The sequence below is a fragment of the Eretmochelys imbricata genome, chromosome 2 (assembly GCF_965152235.1).
Source record: "Eretmochelys imbricata isolate rEreImb1 chromosome 2, rEreImb1.hap1, whole genome shotgun sequence".
Taxonomy (NCBI): domain Eukaryota; kingdom Metazoa; phylum Chordata; order Testudines; family Cheloniidae; genus Eretmochelys; species Eretmochelys imbricata.
This window is the reverse complement of record NC_135573.1, coordinates 200,438,407-200,458,921: the sequence shown is the minus strand read 5'-3', so window position 1 is coordinate 200,458,921 and position 20,515 is coordinate 200,438,407. Positions and strand designations below refer to the sequence as shown.

The 20,515-nt window shown below is 51.3% G+C and overlaps 1 protein-coding gene across 1 annotated transcript in view; it reads right to left on the bottom strand.

Annotated features, from left to right (window-relative positions):
- Positions 1 to 19,413, bottom strand: part of ZNF385D (zinc finger protein 385D) — a 609,506-nt gene extending 590,093 nt beyond the window's left edge. The window contains exon 1 of the mRNA XM_077809311.1: positions 19,350 to 19,413. Coding sequence (XP_077665437.1) covers positions 19,350 to 19,413 — 64 coding nt within the window. The remainder of the gene's footprint in view (positions 1 to 19,349) is intronic.
- Positions 19,414 to 20,515: the final 1,102 nt, after the last annotated feature.

Below are 20,515 nucleotides of genomic sequence, written 5' to 3'. Positions count from 1 at the left end.
GACCTGAGGCAGGAGAGACACCAGCCAGCAGGAGGCGCTCTGATGATGGAATCGAGTTAATTCCCAGATGACCAGCAGGAGGCACCGCGCCAGTGAGGTCTTGACTTGCTACATTAGCTCATGTCAGTATTACAGTGTCTTAGGATATTTTGGATATAGATTGAAGATACATATTTTTTTGGCTGCAGACTGACTAATCTAGTGCGGGGGCAGGAGACAAAAGCCCACTGTAAGTCCAGAACATGAAGACCTGGATGAAGGGTCAGAATGTGGGGGAACATGGCAATTATAGCAGGGACAAAGGAGAAACAGGAGGAATATAGAGGGGGGGAATTTAATGAACATCTTAGATGTCTGTATGCTAATGACAGAAGTATGAGGAATAAAACAGGAAGAATTAGAAATACTAGGGAATAATCACAATTATGAGAAAATTGGCATCACAGAGACTTGGTGGAATAATTCACATGACTGGGATATTAGTACAGAATGGTACTGCTTGTACAGGAAGGACAGGCAGGGAAAAGAGAGGAGGTGTTTCCCTGTAGATCAAAGATCTATACATTTGCACTGAGGCTGAGATAGAAGTTGGAGGCACCTGTTGAAAGGCTGTGGGTAAGGATAAAAGGGGTAAAAAAACCATGGGTGATAATAGTATGGGGTTACTATAGACGACCTAACCAGGAAGACAAGGTAGATGAGGTTTTTTTAAATAACTAACAAAATCATGCAAAGCACAGGACTTGGTGGTGTTGGGGGACTTCAACTACCTAGACAGCTGTTGGGAAAATAATACAACAGGGCATAGATTATCCAACAACTTCATGGAATGCACTGGAGATAACTTTTTATTGCAAAAGGTGGAGAAAGCGCCAAGGGGAAAGTCTGTTCTACATTTGATTCTGACAAATAGGAAGAAATTGGTTAAGAATTTTGAAGTAGAAGGCAGCTTGGGTGAGAGACAAAATTATAAAGATCATGATTCTAAGGAATGGCAGGGGGGGGAAACAGCAGGATTAAGACAATGGATTTCAAGAAGGCAAACTTTAGCAAACTCAGAGAATGGGAAGGTAAGATCCTGTGGGAAGCAAAGAGAAAAAGAGTTCACAACAGCTGACAGTTTTTGGAAGACACATTACTATGGGCACAAAAGCAAACTATCCCAATGCACAGGAAAGATAGAAAATATGTTAAGAGACCACCCTAGCTTACCCATCTCTTCAGTGACCTGAACCTCAAAAAAAAAAGTCATACAAAAAGCTGAAACTAGGTGAAATGACAAAGGATGAAAATATGTATATACACACACACAAACACACTCTCTATATATATACACACATACATACACACCCACACCCTCCAATCACTGCTAAAGGATCCCCCCCCAGCCTAAGAGGGGGATCCACAGGACCTGGACACCAAATAAATATGGGGGACAACTAATGAAATAACAGGAACAGGAGTGTGGTCAAAGGGTCAAATGAAGGGAACTGGACGGAGACACCAGGCAGAGAACCCCGGACAGCAACCACTGCTCCTCAAAGGCATCAAGGGAATCAGTGGACGCCGCCCAGAGGAACTCTGCCCGGATCAGAAATAGGCCCCACAGTCACAGGAGACTTCATCAGCCAACCTCCTCACTCTGGTTTTATAGATGGCCATTTTTGCGAGGGCCAGGAGGAGGTTGACCAGGAGATCCTGTGACTTTGTGGGGCCGCGGATAGGGAGTGTATAAATAAGAAGGTGAGGGGAAAAGTGCAACCAAAAGTGTAATAAAGTATTGGTGAGAAGCCAGAATAGGGGCTGCAGCCTGGCACACTCCAAATATATGTGTGCCAGGGTTTCCCTCATGCCGCAAAAGGGGCAGGTGTCTGGGATAGGGGTGAACCATGCCAAGTACATGCCTGTGCTCACAGCTCCATGAAGGAGCTGCCAACTGATATCCCCGGTGGGCCTCGGGACCAAGGTGGAATATAGGCTGGCCCACTGGGGCTCCTCACCCTCCAAAGATGGAAGGAGGTCCCACCATTTTGTATCAGGGCAAGGGTAAAGGAGTGAAGGGTATGGAGCACGAGCATGTATAGATGTTTCCTTGGTGCGGTCTGGAAGCAGACCGGCTGCAGCTCGTGCAGCCAGCTCACGGTGAAGGGGTGGGGGGATTAGTTGGGTCCACAGGGCAGGGGCCCGATGAAAAGGTCCAGCAGGTTTGGGGTGGAGGGTGGGCGAGGCACGCCCTTGTGCATGACCCCATTGAGGTAAACCTGAGCAGCGGGCGGCAAAGCGGCTCTCACCTCCTGAAGTACGCGTCGGGGAGTACGAGGTCTGGAAAGCCCCATGCGCTGAGCAAGCGTCAGGGGATCCAACCAGTCTCCCCGGTCATAGTCCAGGAGGTCTCCGGCTCTTGTGACTTCTGCCAGGACCAACCTCTGGCGCAATGAGGGGGACTCCGCCACCTGCACGCGAAGCTGGGGGTTGTGTAGCAGGGGCTCCGCGAGGAGATCTGCCCCCTCAGTGGCCGCCACAAAGCTGGTCATTGAAAGCAGTTTCCAGGGCCGGAGGAGGTCCTGGTAGAAGACCGGCAGCCCGGAGAGTCTCGCGGAAGACCTCTCGGATGGAGATAAAGGAGCTGCCAGTTGTATCGGAGCCCTCAGAAGCGGCGCAGGAAGGTGTGCGCCAGTAAGCTCCACACCGGACTACCTGCACTGTAAACGAGCCTCTGCAGGGCCTGGAGACGGAAGACATGGACCTGAGTGTGCAGATACTTCAGGCCCTGCCCTCCCTCCTCCAGGGGTAGATGGAGAACCCCTGCAGGGACCCAGTTCAGTCCTGACCAAAAGAACTCCAGAATCAATGTCCGGAGGTCGGCCAGGAAACCCGGGGCCAGGACCAAGGTGTTCAGCCGGTACCAGAGCATGGACAGGACTAGTTGATGGAGCACCAGTGTCCTCTCTCAAAGGGAGAGGCACCGGAGTAGTCCTGTCCATTTCCGGAGCCGCTCTATCACCCTGTCCTCTAAATTTGCCAGTTCTCCGACGGAGAGGGATGTGTGGCAGAAAGGTAAACGCCGAGATAGAGCAGCGGACCCACTCTCCACCGGATGGCCCGAAGCGAAGGTGGGAGGGAGCTCGCCTGCCAGCAGTCCCCGACCACCAGGCCAGAGCTCTTGACCCAGTTGACCCAGGCAGAGGAGGCTGCTGAATAGATGCCTGGCAAGCCTCCACCCACACCAAGTCACCTGGTCCTGGACCACAAGGAGCACGTCATCAGCGTACGCTGACAGAACCAGCCACAGCTCTGGCTCCCACAGCACCAACCCTGTCAAACTCCTGCGGAGGAGATAGAGGAAGGGCTCAATTGCCAGAGCATACAGCTGGCCCGAGAGGGGGCACCCCTGCCATACTCCGCACCCAAAGCTGACCGATTCGATCAGGGTCCAGTTGAGCCTGACCAGACACTCTGCGGAGGCGTACAGCACCTGGAGAAAACCCACAAACTGGGGACTGAAGCCAAATGCTCGCAGAGTGCTCAGGAGATACCTGTGATCCACCCTGTCGAACGCCTTCTCCTGATCCAAGGACAGGAGGGCAAATGACAGACCATCCCTACACCCAAGTTCCAAGAGGTCCCGGACCAGATACAGGTTGTCAAGGATGCTGCAGCCCGGAACGGTGTAGGTCTGGTCTGGGTGGACCACGTCCGCCAGCACGGACCCTAGCCGCAGCGAGATGGCTTTTGCTATGACTTTGTAGTCCGTGCTGAGGAGCGAGACGGGACGCCGATTTCGTAAATCAGAGGTCCCCCTTCTTCAGCAATAAGGCAAGTACAGCTCGCCTGCACGAAAGAGGGAGGACCCTGCTCTGCAAAGACTCGGCCCAGATGGTGACTAGGTCTGGGCCGAGGACATCCCAGGACACACGGTAGAACTTCACGGTCAGCCCGTCCATGCCCAGAGATTTATTGGTGTGCATGCGACGGAGGGCTTCCGAGAACTCGGCCAGAGTGAGAGGCATCCTTAGCCAGTCTCGGTCGCCCGCGCTGACCGTAGGGAGCTCCTCCCAGAGCACTCTGCAAGCGTTAGGATTGGTCAGATCCAAGGAGAAAAGGCTTGCGTAGAAGGCTCTCGCCATCCTGCACATCTCCACCGGATCCGTGAGGGGGGTGCCGACTTCTGCCAGAAGGCAGGTGACATGTTTCTTTGCCCCCTCTTTTTCTCCAGGGCATAGAAGAAGCGGGAGCCGTGATCCATCTCCCGAAGGAGGCGGATGCGGGATCGAACAAAGGCACCCCGGGCCCAATGGTCCTCGAGGGACCAGAGCGCCTCCTGCTTCTCCCGGCACGCTCTGCAGAGGGGCAGATCCTCGGGGCTGGCAGCCAGGCGCCTCTCCAGCTCTAAGACCTCCCATTCCAACTGCTCTATCGTCTCATCCCTCCGTCGGCTGACGCCCCAGGTGTAGTCACGGCAGAAGAGCTGGGCGCGCACCTTCCCCAGGTCCCACCACCGCTGCGCCAAGGGAAAGGCATGCCGCTGCCCTCGTCAGGCCAGCCAGAACTCCCGGAAGGATGTCACGAAGCCCACATCCTCCAACAAGCTGTTGTTGAAATGCCAATAGGCCAGCCCTGGCCTCTCCGCGCAGAGAGAGGCTGTCACAGTGGCTAAATGATGGTCAGAAAATGGGGTCAGCCGGATGCAGGAAGAGTGGGCTCGTGAAAGGTGGAAGCGTGATAAATAAATGCGGGAGATATGTGGAAGCGTGATAAATAAATGCCAACCGGGAGTGGCGCGACCGATGGGCCTCCACCCAGACAAAGTTGAACATGCAAATGTCATCCGGGTGGTGGTCGCGCTAGACATCCACCAGGGAGTGGTGTTTGACTATCTCCCGGAGGACGTCTGCAGCAGTCGGGCACTGCTTGGTCCCCGAGCGGTCCCGCTCCTCGAGGGTGGTGTTAAAGTCCCCACCCAGGACCAGGCACTCATGTGGATCCAAGGTGCTGAGGAAGGCGGACGCCTGCTGATAGAATTGCAGCTGCTCCGGTTCCGATGTTGGGGCATAGATGTTAATGAGGTTGACCATGAGCCCCTCCATATGGACCCAGAGGTGCAGCAGGAGGCCCGGCACAGCCTCGGCGACCCCCAGCACCTTGGGCCATAGGTTGGGGGAGAACAGGGTCGCCACTCCAGCTGTACGAACTGTGAGATGGCTAAAGTAGACCCTGTCCCCCCAATCCAGCCACCAGCTGTCTTCGGCGGCCGGATCTGTATGGGTCTCCTGCAGGAAGACCACAGAGTACCTGTTCTCCCAAAGGAAAGAGAGCACCTGGGACCTGAGGAGACCTATCCTACAGCCCCTGGTGTTCAATGTTGCGAAGATGAGCGGTGCCATGAGGAGGGCTGGGGGGGAATCCTCGCCGGCAGGGATGCTTGCCCAGCCCCCATTGGGCCACGCAGCAAACAGTGACCTACCCCGTAGGTGAGCAATGAGTCACGGAAGCCACGGACCCACTGGTAGGCTGCTTCCCGGTCTTTTTACCCTCCCCCCATAAGGGCCCTTTCGGCCCGGAGGATCTGATGAAAGTCCCCCCCGCCCATTGCTGGAGAGCAAGCTGTACCTTGTTGCGGGAGCCACGGACATCTTCTAAAAACTCCCGCAGCTCCTCTCGCAGCGCATGGGGGGGTGGGATTACTGTCTCCTGGTCATCCCCTGGCACAGCCCTGTGGCCCATCGAGACAGGCAGGCAAGGTGGGACCCCTAACAGGGCGCCCGATGGACTGGTGCCACGCGGCCCGCCTCAAACCCTGGGGCAATAGGGGGCAGCGGAGGGAAGATAGCAGCCCCTAGTGGGTTGGGACAGGGAAACACAAAGGCTGCTCCCTGGGGGTCATTTGCTGGAAAAGGGAAGGAGAGAGACCCAAGGCTGGCAATAACATCGCGGGAGGTGGAAGGGATAGGGACAGGGTCAGCATCAAGGGCAGGGCCGGGATCAGGGACAAGGGCAGGGGCAGAGGTGAAAGTCTGGGCTTCAGAAGCCAAGCAGCTGGGTGGTAGAACCTTCCGGTCAGGCTCAAGGGTTGGGGGGGATGAGGATGGGGCTCTCAGCGATGCCGGGCGCAGGCTCTACAGGGGGTTTGGCAGCCACTGCATCAGGAGGTGGACTGTCTTCTGTAAAGCCCCCACCCAGGAAGGAGGTTGATTGCTCCACACCAACGAGGGGTGCCCCTGGTGGCTCAGGTCCCGGTTGCATGGCACTGGATGTTGCCTGAACAGGCTCAGCAGCCGTCAGTGGGGTGCCTTCTGCAGCCGGGTTGATGGAGGACTCTAGGGGCTCCTCGGAGGTGGGAGTAGAAGCAACGGTCAGTGGGAGGGAGCATGGGAAAAGGGGGGCTGGAGTGAGGTCGCCCAGATCAAGGCCCACTGGCAAAGAGTCATCCTCCCCCTGGGTGACCGGGGTGAGACCCAGGGCCTCCATCTCCTCATATATGGATGGGAAATCGCTTTCCACCACCCCCAGGTTCTCCCCGCTGGCACCCGAAGCAACCATCGCCTCGGGGATCACAGGGGCTTCAGATGGTACCAGGGCAGGAGGGGCTCCTTCGGGGGCCTCGGAGAGGAGGGACTCCTGTGGAGGGGAGATACTACCTTCCGGTGCTGCCACGTCTTCCCCAGCCGGTACCGGTGGATGGAACACACCCATGGGCAAAGCGAAAGGCTCGGCATCAGTGCTCCCTTCCTGGTCTTCCGGGGGGCCTCCGCATCAGATGGAAGGAGCGGAGGGGCTGGGTAGCAGGGGTCATGTCAGGGGACAGAGGTGATGGCTCAGGGACGGGGCGGGTAACAGTGGAGCAGCATAAGGGAGGAAAGATTCCCCCGGGGTGGGCCCTCTCCCATGGCCGGCGGTGTCCCTGCCGCACCCTCCTCCACAGGCCCCGCCAGATTGTATGCAGCAGAGGCAGGGTTCTCCCGCTCATCTGGGCACAGTGGGAGAGGTGCCCCTTGGGCCCAAGTGGGAGCAATGGTGGACTGGGAAGGAGGAGGGGTGGCTTTGGGCGCCGGGCAGCCAGGGGCGCTGGCGATGACAGGGCCGATGCCCTGCCGGGGCTCGGGGATCCCGGATGCTCCTCCTTGCCGGGCCAAGGGGAAGTCCCTCCGGACGTGCCCCATCGCCCGGCAGAGGTAGCACCGGGCCTCCCCCGTGGAGTAGTGCATCCGGTAATGGGCCCCTTGGTAGGGGACCAAGAATGACCCCTCAAGCGCCTCTCCATCACGTGCCATCGGTGACAGTTGAAGCTGCACCTGCCAGCAGAACGAGAGGACGTGACGGAGGGCGGGGTCTTTGCAGCCCAGTGGGAGAGGACTGACAACGGAGATGGGTAGAGAGGGCGTGTAACAGGGCGGCACTGGGAAGAAAGGGAGGGACAGAAGTCAGGACCAGATGGACGCCCAGGTTCCCTAGTGCTCTAGGGGGACGAACACGCCCCCCACCGCCAGGCCCTTCTCCACCACCTCCTGGGTGGCGGCTTCCGATGCTAAGAAGAAGACAACCTTTCTGTACATTTTGGAGGCCGCCACAAGGGCTGTGGGCCCCACCACCCTCGCCAACACCCGCATGTGGGGCAAGGCGGGCACCAGGAGGCAACGGACGCCGTGCTTCCTGGTCAAGGTCAGGAAGGGGCCCCGGCCGCTATAGGTGGTGCGGAGGCGGTGGGTGGGAAAGATGACCTAGTGGTAGGCGTGGGGGCTGCTGCCACCTGGGCGTATGACCTGGGGGCTAGGGGAGGGACACCCGCAGAGCTGGTGGAGGGAACAGCGGGGAGGGACGCCGCGGCCAGTGGTGGGGCCACAGCGGTAGGGCCATGGCAGTTGGGGCAGCCACTGCCATGGAGGGCTTGGTCTTTTTTGTGGGGCCCTTACCCTCCTTTTTTCCTTGGCCCTTCCTGCTGGCTGGGGAGGGCTTCCCCAGAGTCGGAGGGAGCGAGGGACGTGGCAGCAAGGGAGGTCGTTCAGGTGTCCACTGCGGCCGGTGCCCCAGCGGGGGCAATAGCAGGTGGTTCGGCTGCGGCAGCGGAGGTAGAGGCTTGGGGGGGGGCAATGGGGTGGCAGGTGGGGGAGGGACAGTGGGGTTTTCTGGAGGGGCCCCACCCGTCTCATCCTCCGCCATTGTGAGCAGGGAGGGAGGGGAGACACCAGAAGTAGGACGGGAAAGGGGAAGCAGGTCGACCACTCCTCCCCCCTAGGCTGCAGGCAGGGGAGGAGGGCGCCAAAGGGGGAGGGCTGGACGGGGGCGCAATCAGGAGTTAGGGGAAATAACCAACACTGGGTGGGATTCCAGCTCCTCTAGCTGCACTAGGACAGGGGGGAATACAACAGCATTGGGGGTGCAGTGAAGAGGATTTAAACTAAAAAAGGGGAGTGGCACAAGCGCATGGGAGGGCGCAAGGGGCTAAGTGGGCTGGAGTTAGATCAGGGAAACCAAGGGGCTAGCTTCAGAGGCTGGGGTGGGGCAAACAAAACAAAGGCTGCAAAGGGAAATGGGCAGGGCAGGCAAACAAACTGAAGCTAGTAAGGGGGGCTGGGGCAAAAGGGGAAGCAAAGGCTGCAAAGGGCAAATGGGGCAGGTAGCAAGGGGAAAAGCTGTGGGGTGGGCAGTCCGGGGGTGGGGGGGGGCGGGGGACGTGCGCTTGCACAAAGTCTGTTTAGGCTGGCTGCTGCTTCTGGCCCAAAGGGTGGAAATAGGGCGTAGCAAACCAAGCAAGCAGCTGAGTCCAGAGGCAAGAGCTGAGGCAGATGGTAAACAGCCAGTGGGGGTTGTGGAGGGGGCAACGGTGGTGGTAGTGGTGGGGGTTGTGGAGGGGGCAACGGTGGTGGTAGTGGTGGGGGTTGAAGGGGACACAGATGGATTGGGGGGCAGCTCCACGCCACACCCCCTGTGTCCCTACAAACACAGTCAAAATCTTCACCACAAGAGCACAGTTTGAAGTCACTCAGGTCAAAAGGCCCCCTCCACGTTGGTCTGCAGTCTCTAGGTGCACCCACACTGGTAGATGGTCCTCCTCTCCTCCTCCTTGGGGCATCAGCAGCTCCAGGCAGCAGACTCTGCAGCAGCAGCTCCAGGAACTCCAGGTGGTGGGCCAGGTAGGCAGAAAGGACCCCTCTCAGGTGGTGGTGGTGTCCACAGCAGCAATGGCTGGAGTCCCTCACTCCCCCCTCTGCGGAGTGGGCCAGTAGCCCCCCCCCAAGGGGCTGCAGTTGGAGCAGTAGCAGCACCCAAGGATGGGGGGTCCAGCAGCTGGCCAGCAACCAGGTAGCAGAGAACCGGGGCGGGTGGGAGGGTGTCTGGCCTGGCCAGGGGAGCAGATGGAGCAGCAACAGCAGCAGGGAGAGCCCAGGGCCTAACAGCAGCAGTATCAGCAACAGCCCTCTCCCTCCTTCCCGCTCCAGGCCAGAGGGCTACAGGAGAGTAATCAAAGGGAGAGCTATTGGTCCCTGATTAACCAGGTCCCTTTTCCCTGGGTAAGGTAACAAGGAAAGTTCCAGAACAATCAGGAACCTTCTGGAGACCACTAAGACAGGCTAATTAGAACACCTGCAGCCAATCAAGAAGCTGCTAGAATCAATTAAGGCAGGCTTAAAATTAAAATTAATGCTTCTGAATTTTTGAAATGCCCTTTCCTGGTTGTCCAGCTTGGTGAGCACACCTCTGTCTGCTCTCTGTTGTGCACAACTGCCCAACTGACTACACACTTCAGACGCACTCCAGTCTGTAGAAGACAGGAGGTATCGGATCTCCTTGGCCCATGAGATGTTGTGCAGGCATGGTTCCAAACCAGCTGTAGAAATGTGAACAACTATGAGCAGATTGCTTCGAGGAGGCAGGAGAAGGGGTCAGACAGGGACCAACAGCAGTGCTGCTCGAAAGCCAAGGAACTATGACAGACACACCAGGAGGCCACCAATCAATCTGGTGCTGACCTGCAGACCCACTAACTGCCATTCTGGCAGAAACCCCACCACCATAAATGTCTCTGAGGAGCCTAAGGCTATGTCTACACAAGAGAGGTTACCGCAGCACAGCGATACCAATGCAGCTGTGCCAGTGTAAGATCTCTCATGTAGCCGCTCTATGTCAACAGGAGAGCGCTCTCTGTCGACATAATTAAACCACCCGCAATGAGTGGCGGTAGCTATATTGGCAGGAGACACTCTCCTGTCATCATAGTTCTGTGCACACTACCACTTATGCTGGCGAAATTTATATTGCTTGGGGTGTTATTTTTTTCACATCCCTGAGCAATAAAAGTTTTGCTGACATAAATGCTGGTGTAGACATGGCCTGAGTCAGAGACCTTTGCCATGAACGGTGAGGAGGAGGAGGATGGGGAACTGGTGACCATAGGTTCTGGCTGTGCCATGAGCCAGGATCTGTTTTTGATTCCACCACAATACAGCCAGTCCTTGCAGTTGAGCGTGCAGGAGACTGATGCAGGGGACAGAACCTCAGGTAAGTACGTAAATAAATTTCCCAGTACAATGATGGAGCCCCCAACTTAGCAGGAGACAGCTATTGACTTTTCATTAATTTAGTTATACTACAAGAGGTAGTGGTAGAACAAATAAAGGTAGAGATGCTATCTACTTTTCATCCTCCTCTTGAGTTAGGCAGGGATGGGTGGTGGACGGACATGCATAGCAATTTGTTTATGTATGCACAGATGTTCCTTGAATCCTCCAGAGAGATCTTGATGAAACTTCCATGGAAGTACACTCCAATCCTCTCCCAAAGTTTTCTAGGGATAGCAGCCTTAATTATTCCTCCATGATAGGGACACTCCCATGCCAGTCTGCAATGACTTCAGCAGGTACCAGTGTAGTAAACAGGCTAGCAGCATACAGGCCCAGGCAAGTTCAGGACACCAGCAGCAGCTGTGCTTTCTCTGCCTTTGTTACCCTCAGGAGTGAAATATCAGTTAAAACCATCACCACCTGTGGAAAATTCAGTGCCAGTGCCCTAGACACATAGTTTCATGGAACCAAGCAATTCCCTCCTCATTTCCCTCACCCCTGGTGTGTCATACACACCACGGCTTGAGCTGTGTGGCACCGGGTACAAGCACTCCAGAGCAGAAGTGTAAATGAGCATCTCTTGCTTAACACTTTAGGGGAGCAAGAGAAGGATGGAGTTCTGCATCTTAAGTTTCTCTTCCCATTCCTATTACAGTGACAACATTACCTCTGTGTTTTATCTGAAGCTGTAGCTGTGTAGCCTTGAGGGGTTCCCCCTCCACACTAGTGGAATGCCTGAGCCAGACAGGGAGGAGGGGGAAAGGGCATGGGAGGATCTGCAAGCCAGTGCAGCATCAGACCTTCAACAGAAGGCCTAGAGGGTGAATATTGCGGTCTTTCAAACTAGCAAAAGCACATTCAACTATCATTCTGCAACTCCTGAGCCCATAGTGGAATCATTCCTTAGTGCTGTCAAGGCGGCCAGTGTAAGGTTTCATGAGCCGGGGAGCAAAGGGTAAGCAGGATCTGCCAGGATCACTACTGGCATTTCAGCATTGCCAATGGTAATCTGCCAGTTGGGAAAGAAGTTTCCTGTTTGTAGCTTTCTGAACAGCCCTGTATTCTTAAAGATGTGAGATCATGCACCTTCCTTAATCAGCCAACCCTTTCTGTTGAAGTACTCTTCCAAAGGTGCTCTGGAGCCCATGTAGGGATGTACATTCCATCTGTTGCTCCACTGCAGCTTGGAAACCCCAAAGCTGCAAAGCCATGTCCTACACATTGCCGAAAGTCACTGTCTTGCATAGATAATTAATGGCCATGCACACTTGCATGACAACAGCCCCCACAGTGGATTTTTCCACTTTGGGATGACTTCCCACTGACCAGTAGCAATCCAGCATTGCACGTGTCCACATTGTGCTTACCCCTTGTTCTCCACTGTCAGTGCAGCTCTCATTTTGGTTTCCTGGAGTTGGATGGGTGGGGTGAGCTCAGCACACAGATCCAGTAATGTGGCCTTGAGCATCCAAAAGTTCTACAGCCACAGCTCATCATTCCAAACCTGAATTATGATGTAATCCCACCAATCAGTGCTTATTTCTTGGGCCTAGAAGTGGTGCTCTATCAATTGCAGCTGTTCCGTGAACATCAACAACAACCTTGAATTGGTTTTTGCTATGTTCCATAGCAATATGGCCACCAGTAAATTGTCCTGCTCCTTGCAGTTCTTCTTGCAATTCTGCAAATACTGGAGGATTGTGTGTCCTGTGCTTACAACGCTCATGAAAATAGTGCAGAGCTGTGCAGGCTCCATACTTCTGTCAGAGATGGCAAACAGCAACAAGTCCCATGTGGGTTCATGGGAAATTCAAAATAGGCACAAAAATCATGTTACAGAGATATTATGGGGTGGAGAACACTGTATTATGGGAAGTTGAATCCTTGTTCCCAGTCACCCCTGCACATGTCATTTCTGCCCCACCTTGCATTACCCAAAATATCCAAAAATACAGTGCACTGAATGGTGGAGGTTGCACACTGGAATTCCTACCCAGGATGCACCTCACTTTGCATTAACACAAGCACTCCTGGTGTGTATACACAGTGCCAGTGCAAAAAGCCAAGTATGTACATGCACAAAAGATATACTAACTGCAGTGGCTATAATGATGACAAAGCTTGTGTTGGCAAAACTTTATAATGTATACATGGCCTTAGACAAGTTAGATGTCTTCAATTCAGCAGGGCCTGACAAAATACATCCTAGACTATTTATGGAACTGGCTGAAGAGATCATTACTGATTATCTTTGACAACTCATGGAGGACAGGAGAGATCCTAGAGGATCAGAACAAGACAAATACAGTATCTATCTATAAAAGTGGAATAAGGGCAATCCAGGAAATTTTAACTTCAGTACTCAAAGAGATAATGGAGCAAATAATCAATCAATTTGTAAGCCCCAAGAAGTTAATAAGGTGATGAGTAACAGTCAACGTGGATTGGTCAAAAACAAATGTCAAACCAATTTAATATCCTTCTTTGACAGGGTAATAGGAGGGAAGCAATAGTTGGGATGTATCTTGATTTTACTAAGGCTTTTGATACGGTCTGGGGAAATATAGCCCAGATAAACCTACTATAAGATGGGTGTATAACTGGTTAAAAAAACGTACTGAGGGCAGGTCTACACTATCGGTTAAGTCAATCTAATTTATGTCATCAGGATTGTGAAAAAGCTCCCCCCTCCCAACCCTGAGTGATGCAAGTTTTGCACTGTCCACACTGGAGCTATGTTGGCAGGAGACATTCTCCCACCAACATAGCTTATGCTTCTCGCCGAGGTGAAGTAATTATGCTGATGGGAAAGCGCTCTCCCATCACCATAGCATGTCTTCACCAGATGCACTACGGTGGCACAGCTGCATCGTTGCAGCCGCACCGATGTAGTGCTGTAGTGCAGACTTTCCCTGAGAGAATAATCATCAATGGTTCACAATCAAGGTGAAATAGTATACCGAGTGGGGTCCCACAAGGACCTGTCCTGGGTCCAGTTCAATACAATATCTTAATAAATTATTTGAATAATGGCATAGAGATTGCACTTATAAAGTTTGCAGATGACACCAAGCTGGGAGGGGTTGCAAGCACTTTGGAGGACAGGATTAGATTTCAAAATGACCTTGACAAACTGAAGAAATGGTCTGAAATAAATAGGATGAAATTAAATAAGGACAAATGCAAAGTAGTACATTTAGGAAGGAATAATTAATTCCACAAATACAAAATGGGAAATGATTGCCCTCTGAGGTCCACTATAGCTCCACTGAGGTCAAGGCAGCCAAGACAATTTACACCAACTAAGTTTGTGGCCAACTCTTTTTGCTTTACAGCAAAGTGAAAGAACAGGAAGAAACAGCATGATTTCCCAACTTCCTAATTAAGGAAGGAGTACTGCAGAAAAGGATCTGGGGGTTATAGTGGATCACAAACTATATATGAGTCAACAACATAATACTGTTGTGAAAAAAGTGAACATCATTCTAGAATGTATTAGCAGGAGCATTGTAAGCTAGACAAAATAAGTAATTCTTCCACTCTACTCAACACTGATTAGGCCTCAACTGGACTATTGTTCACCACACTTCAGGAAAGAGGTGGACAAATTGGAGAGTCCAGAGGAGAGCAAAAAAAATTATTAAAGGTCTAGAAAACGTGACCTACCAGGAAAGACTGAAAAAACTGGGTTTGGTTAGGCTGTAGAAGAGAAGACTGAAGGGGGACATAACAGTCTTTCAGTACGTAAAAGATTGTTATAAAGAGGTGGGTGATAAATTGTTTACTCCTGAGGGAATTCTGCACCAAAAAATAAAATTCTGCAGATAATATTTTAAAAGTCTGCAAATTTTGTCAATAAATAAATGTGAAGGCTCTTTCATGGCAATGGGGAACACAGGCCACTGGATGCATAGAGGTGGAGATCACCCTGCAGCACCTCACCCCCAGGACACAGACTCGACAGTGAGGCTGCACCCAACCCTGACACTGCGCAAGGGCCAGGCCTACTTCAGAAACACTCCAGGGCCCTGTCTTTCCATGCCAGGTGACGGCAGGCAGGCTCTGTCTGGCAGGATCCAAGTGTGGAGGGGCTTGGTGTGGGATGTGGGGTGAGAGGATTTTGTATGCAGGCATCTTAGTGGGGGTCCAGGTGCAGGAAGCCTCCTGATACACCGGTGCTCATTGGAGCATTCTGGGTGAAGGGGCAATGGGACTCTGCAAGGGGGTCCAAGTGAAGGTTGTTGGAGCTCATCAGGAGAGATCTGGGTGTGGTGGGATGGAGCTCAGTAGGCGGGCCTGAGTGTGCAGGGCTCAGCAGAGGGTTTGTGCTGGGGGAGGGGAGCTTGGTGGGGTTGTGGTCCAGGTGCAGCTGTTTGGGGCTCAGTAGAGTAGGGGTCTGTGTAGCTCACTGGGGCAGTCCAGGCGCAGGGAGTGGGGCTCATCTGAGTTGGGGTTCAAATGTGGGGACCTCACCGGGGAGTGGTCTGGGTGCAGGAATGGGGGTCCAGATGCAGGGGGGTGGAGCTTGATGGGGGGTGGTTACTGGGGGGGCTACAAATGCAGGGACTAAGGCTCAGTGGTGGGGTTCTGGGTGCAGGGTGAGGCTTGGTGGGAGGGCTTGGGTATGGGGGGTACATAGGGGGTTGGGTGGACAGGAGAGCAGTTCCCCATACAGTCACCGCTCCCCTGTGGCTGAGGAGCGAAGGGGGCAGGAAGCAAATGGGGTGGGGTTGGAGCTTTCTGCAGACAGGGGAGGTTTCTAAGGAAGGGTCTAACCTGGTCCAGGCCCGGCCACTCCTTGCAGGGAAAGAGGAAGTCCCATCTTCACTCACCCGAACTCAGCCAGGACTAGCAGTTGAACCCAATGCAGAGTAGACGCCACAGGCCAGGGTGTCCCCAGCACCAGCTCCACAGACACACACGGTGATTTACCTCTCTGCCAGCTTCTCTGTAAACCTGAAATGATATGCCTGAACTTCTGGGGACGGGTGCATGGTGACTCTTGCGGCTTCCCTTTGCTTCCCCATCAGAAGTCATTTTTCTGCGGGCAGGCAAAGAAATCTGCAGATGACATGAATTCTGCATGCGCACAGTGGCACAGAATTCCTCCAGGAGTAAAATTGTTCTCCTTAACCACTGAGGACAAGACAAGAAGTAATGGGCTTAATTTGCAGGAAGGGAGATTTAAGGTAGACATAAGGGAAAAATTCTTAATTATATGGGTAGTTAAGCACTGGAACAAATTACCTACGGAGGTTGTGGGATCTATGTCATTGGAGATTTTTAAGAACAGATTAGACAAATACCTGTCAGGGATGGTCTAGATAATATTCAGTCCTGCCTTAGTGCAGGGGACTGGACTAGATCTATCAAGGTCCCTCCCAGCCCTACTTTTCTATTATTTCTATGCTTTACCCATGCACATTTGGTAATGAGTTGCTCCATAATAAAACAGCATGTGCTTGCTTATAGAGAGAAGGGGAATTTAGAAGGATATTGAATGTTTATGGCTTGATTCTATGAGGTGCTGAGTTTTCTCAGTTCCTAGTAGGTTCATTGACAATTGAAGGTGCTCAGCATCTCACAGGAAAATTGGAGCCTTCAAATGAAAATTTGGCAAAGAGATTCTTACTAGCAGAAGAAAAATCAGCCAAATTTCTCTGAATCCAAAAGTACATAGGCATATTGGGCCAGATCCTCGGGTGGTATAAAGTGGAATAGATCCAGTGAGGTCAAGACAGCCAAGACAATTTACACCAACTGAGTTTGTGGCCAATGGTTTTTGCTTCACAGCAAAACAAGAAAACAGAACAGGAAGAAACAGCATGATTTTCCAACTTCCTAATAGCTCCCTTTCCTACTCTGAGATGTGACTGGTACTTGTTTCCCACAGGACCTCTACAAATACCATTATGATAATTCTATGCATGCACCAATGAGCCAACTGTCCAAGTCTGTTTGCTGCTAAAAAAAATAAATAAATACATAAAATTGTTGGAACAAGTACAAATTGCAATGTTATTTGAATACATGTGAACACACAAACAAACATACATTATATGTTTAAACTAAATGTTACAATCTATATATTTATAACAATTTACAAGATTGCATTTTTATATATGTGTGTGTGCATACACATCCTGCTTGCCTCTTGTAATCCCTATACTCTTTGTAACCTAAGCATTTTAAGTAGTTTCATTATACTGACAGAGAAATAATCAGTATTCTTAAGAGATGCTAACATTTATCTGAGAATGTCTCACTTAGAAAATAAAGTGTTTCTTTGAAGTTGAAGATTTAAAATTTAAAAAAAGTGTCCTAGAACAACATTCTAAGATTTTTGTACACACATTTTCTAGTACTGAGTGCACCACATAATTAGCATTAGATCATACAAATTATCCTAACATTTGTCTTTGCCATCATTTGGGGCTGTTAGTGTACAACAAATGCCCTACATAAATAAAACTGATGTACCTTTCCAACTGAAGGCAGCAGAAAGAATTATTGTCTTTTTAAAATACCATTGAAAATGAAATAAGATACAAAACAGATGTGCTCCACTACATTGTAGTTTAATATTAAACATTATTTATTGCTATTACTATTTATACAATACCTTAGGGGTGCATGGATTTTACATAACGCATGTATTAAGGAAGTGTTCTCTCAGACTGACTGATAGACATTACACTATTTTGTGTTTTAGATTAGAACCAAAACAGATCAGAAGTTATAAAATGCTTATTTAAAATATCTAGTTTATTGTAAAGTAATTTAAAAACTGTTTTAAATCACACTAACATAGTCTAGTAAATATACACTTTGACATAATGGCACAAAAACATCAGCCAAAGGCTCTCAGCTTGGCCTCATGATGCTCATAATAAAATCTGTGGGTGAAATCGTGGCTGTACTGAAGTCAATGGCAAAACTCCCATTATTTATTTCAGAGTTCTATCTATGACTAGATTTGAACTCCCAGTGCTTGGGTGTGGCTCAGATTCCATAGCTAGTACATTCCCTTTTGAGCCATTCAGGTTCTAGCAAAACTCCTCTTGATTTCAATGAGGCCAGGATTTCACCCTGTGTGGTTGGTTATTACATAATATCTGTGCATACTGGGGTCTCACAACTTAAAGGGACACTACCAACTTAAAAAACATCACTGCTTTGTCTGAATTTTCCACTACTGCTGTGACAAGTAACATTTTAAGTTATTGTAATTGAAAGAGATTAAGAATGTTTGATGTATTTATATGGTTACTTTGTAAACTTGACAGCACTTCATGCACATTTTCCAGAATTTCTCAAATGTAGTCTTATATACTCTGGCTCCATTTTCAGTTTGTGAAAAACAGGGCAGAGAGAAAATATATGTGATTGTAAAACCATGATTATTGGCAGAAGGATTCTGGTTCAGGTATAATACCAGAAACAACTTTTAATTTTCATTTTTAAATGACTACTAAGTCTCAGGTTGACAGCATGCATTTAAGTTTCATAGCAAGCACCGTCTTCAACAAAACATACTTAATACCACTAAGTTCTCACTCATTAGGAAACTGTCATTACCAGTGTAGCTATTCTTGCACTGTACTATACATCTGTGACAGAATACTTAAGGCTGCCTAGTGATCTCCATTGGAATAGCACCAAAGTTACTTTCTGGCAAAGACATCTGGCAACAAACAGCATAAATTATTGTAAAATGTGACATGTTAAGCTGCATCTGCATAATTTAAGTGGTCCATTTTTGGCTTTTGTGGTTAGATACCCTGGATTTATACAAACACACTTATCTAATTTAGGCCAAATAGTGGTTTTAAAACCCCACTGACAATGAACCACTACAAGGAATTCTAGACAGAATTCAAAACAATCTGACCTGTATCAATAAACCATTGGCTTTGTTCATCAAAGCAGACAACGACAGCCAAGTGTTACAGTAAGGAAATGGTACTTAACAGATTTGTCTTTGGGTAAAGGAATTCACCATTCAGTAAATGACGGTTATAAACCTGAACTCTTATTTGTGATAGCTCATATAAAACTGCTCACTGCCTATATTTCCAAAGTGTGGAGCTGCTTTCAGAAGAACTGTTAGCCCTTGAAATATGCATCTGCTTTCAAGTAACAACATAAGATGAGTGTTTTAAAAAAATGCTTTCCAGACATTAAGATCATTAATATGTGAGCCAATAAGAGTTTGAAGGGCTCCTTCCAGATTTATTGAAGTTTGCCTGTTCATAAATACCTTTAAAAATCCTTCTGAATCAAGTAAAAAACCCACTATCAAAACAAGATGTCAAAAGACATGGGAACACTGTTTTTCCCATCCAGCCTTAGGATGGAGTAAATGAAATACAGGAGGAACAGCTAAAGGAGTTTCATCACAGACCTGTCCCAGGACAGCTTGTCTTGTCCGACAAGGCAAAGATGCTTATACAGAAATTACCCCCGATTCTCTGAGCGACAAAATAAGTAATAACGTTCTACACAGACCTCAACACTTTAACGCTTCCCCTCCCCGCGACATACCAGCACTTTATTATTACTCACCTAAAAGAAGAGGGGTTGCAAATGTCTTTGCACCTTTCCACAGGGGAAAAAAATAAACAGCACCCGCTGCTGCTGCTTCGCTAAGGAGAGACCTGGAATCTCTACCCGCCTCGGCTCGCTGCCCCCGGGAAATGGAGAGGATGGGGAGGGTCGTTCCCCCCGTCAGACACAGAGACGAGGGCAGCCCACGTTAGGAAAGGCGGAGCCGGGGTCCCCCACACTTACCGTTCCTGGGCTGGCATTTAGCTCCTGGCAGCTTTGCCCTTCTGCCCCCGGCTGAGCTCTTCATCCTCCAGGAGGCTGCCCCCTCCTGCCCACCGAGCCAGCCACGCAGGGAGGAGGGCGAGCAGCCTGGGACTGATGCGCACGGGGGAGCGAGGAACCAGCCTCGGGAGGAGAGATGCCAGAGGGGAGGGAGCCTCACAGCCGCTCGTGCAGAGTGGTCCCGGCGGTCCCGCCTCCTCTCCGGCCGGGATGTCAATCAGCAGCCGGCGGGCTGGCCGCTGCCCGGCTCCCGGGCACTCGGCGCGGGGCCACCTCAGGGGCGGCAGGGCGCGGGGCCCGGGCTCAGCGCCTTGCAACTTGCTCCCCGCCTCCCCCGAGCGCAGCGAGCCGCGGAGACCGGGCTAAACAAAACAACCGACATGACAGGGGCTCGCTGGGGTCCGGGAAGGCGCTAGCACTAGCGGGGGAGATGGGGAGGGAGGCGGGAGCCTTGACAGGCAGTGCCAAAGCTCAGCGGCTACATTCCTCCTCTGTGTTGCCTTCCCCCTCTGGGGTGATAACCGCGGCCATCCTCTTTTCTCAGACTCCCCTGCCACACGCAAGGCCCCGGCCGCAAGCCGGGTCGCATGCCATCCCCAGCACTGGCCTCTGAGCTCCTCCAGGAACGAGTATCCCACGGGGCAGTGCCTGGTGGCATCCCCCTCTGTGCCCCCAGCCACAGCTCGCCGGGTTCCCCACTGTCAAAAGCCAGCCAGGCAGCACGGAGACCCCCAACTCCTATGATCACCAGATGGTGCCTATCCTCATTTAAGGGCATGCTCCCACAAACACCCCCTGTGTTATATGCCAGCATAATCAGAGCAAAATTGGAGCTTACCCTCACCCTGAAGGAGGCACATGTTACCCCGAGGGAAATTTTGGAAGCCCGTGGTTGTAAAGGGATGGTCTACCTTGAAAGCTTAATTTGGGCCTTGGCTGCCCCAAGTGCAGCCTAGAAAGCCCAAAAGCAGAGTTTTAAGGGGCCCGTGCTTTACTGTCTTCATGGCACACTACAGCTTCATTGGGAAGTTCCACAATGTTTCCTAGCAGAGAGGCAGCTAAGGCTTAAGTTCAGCTTTAAGTAGAGGAAGAGATGTATGAGTAGAAGAGAGAGACACAATCAACTC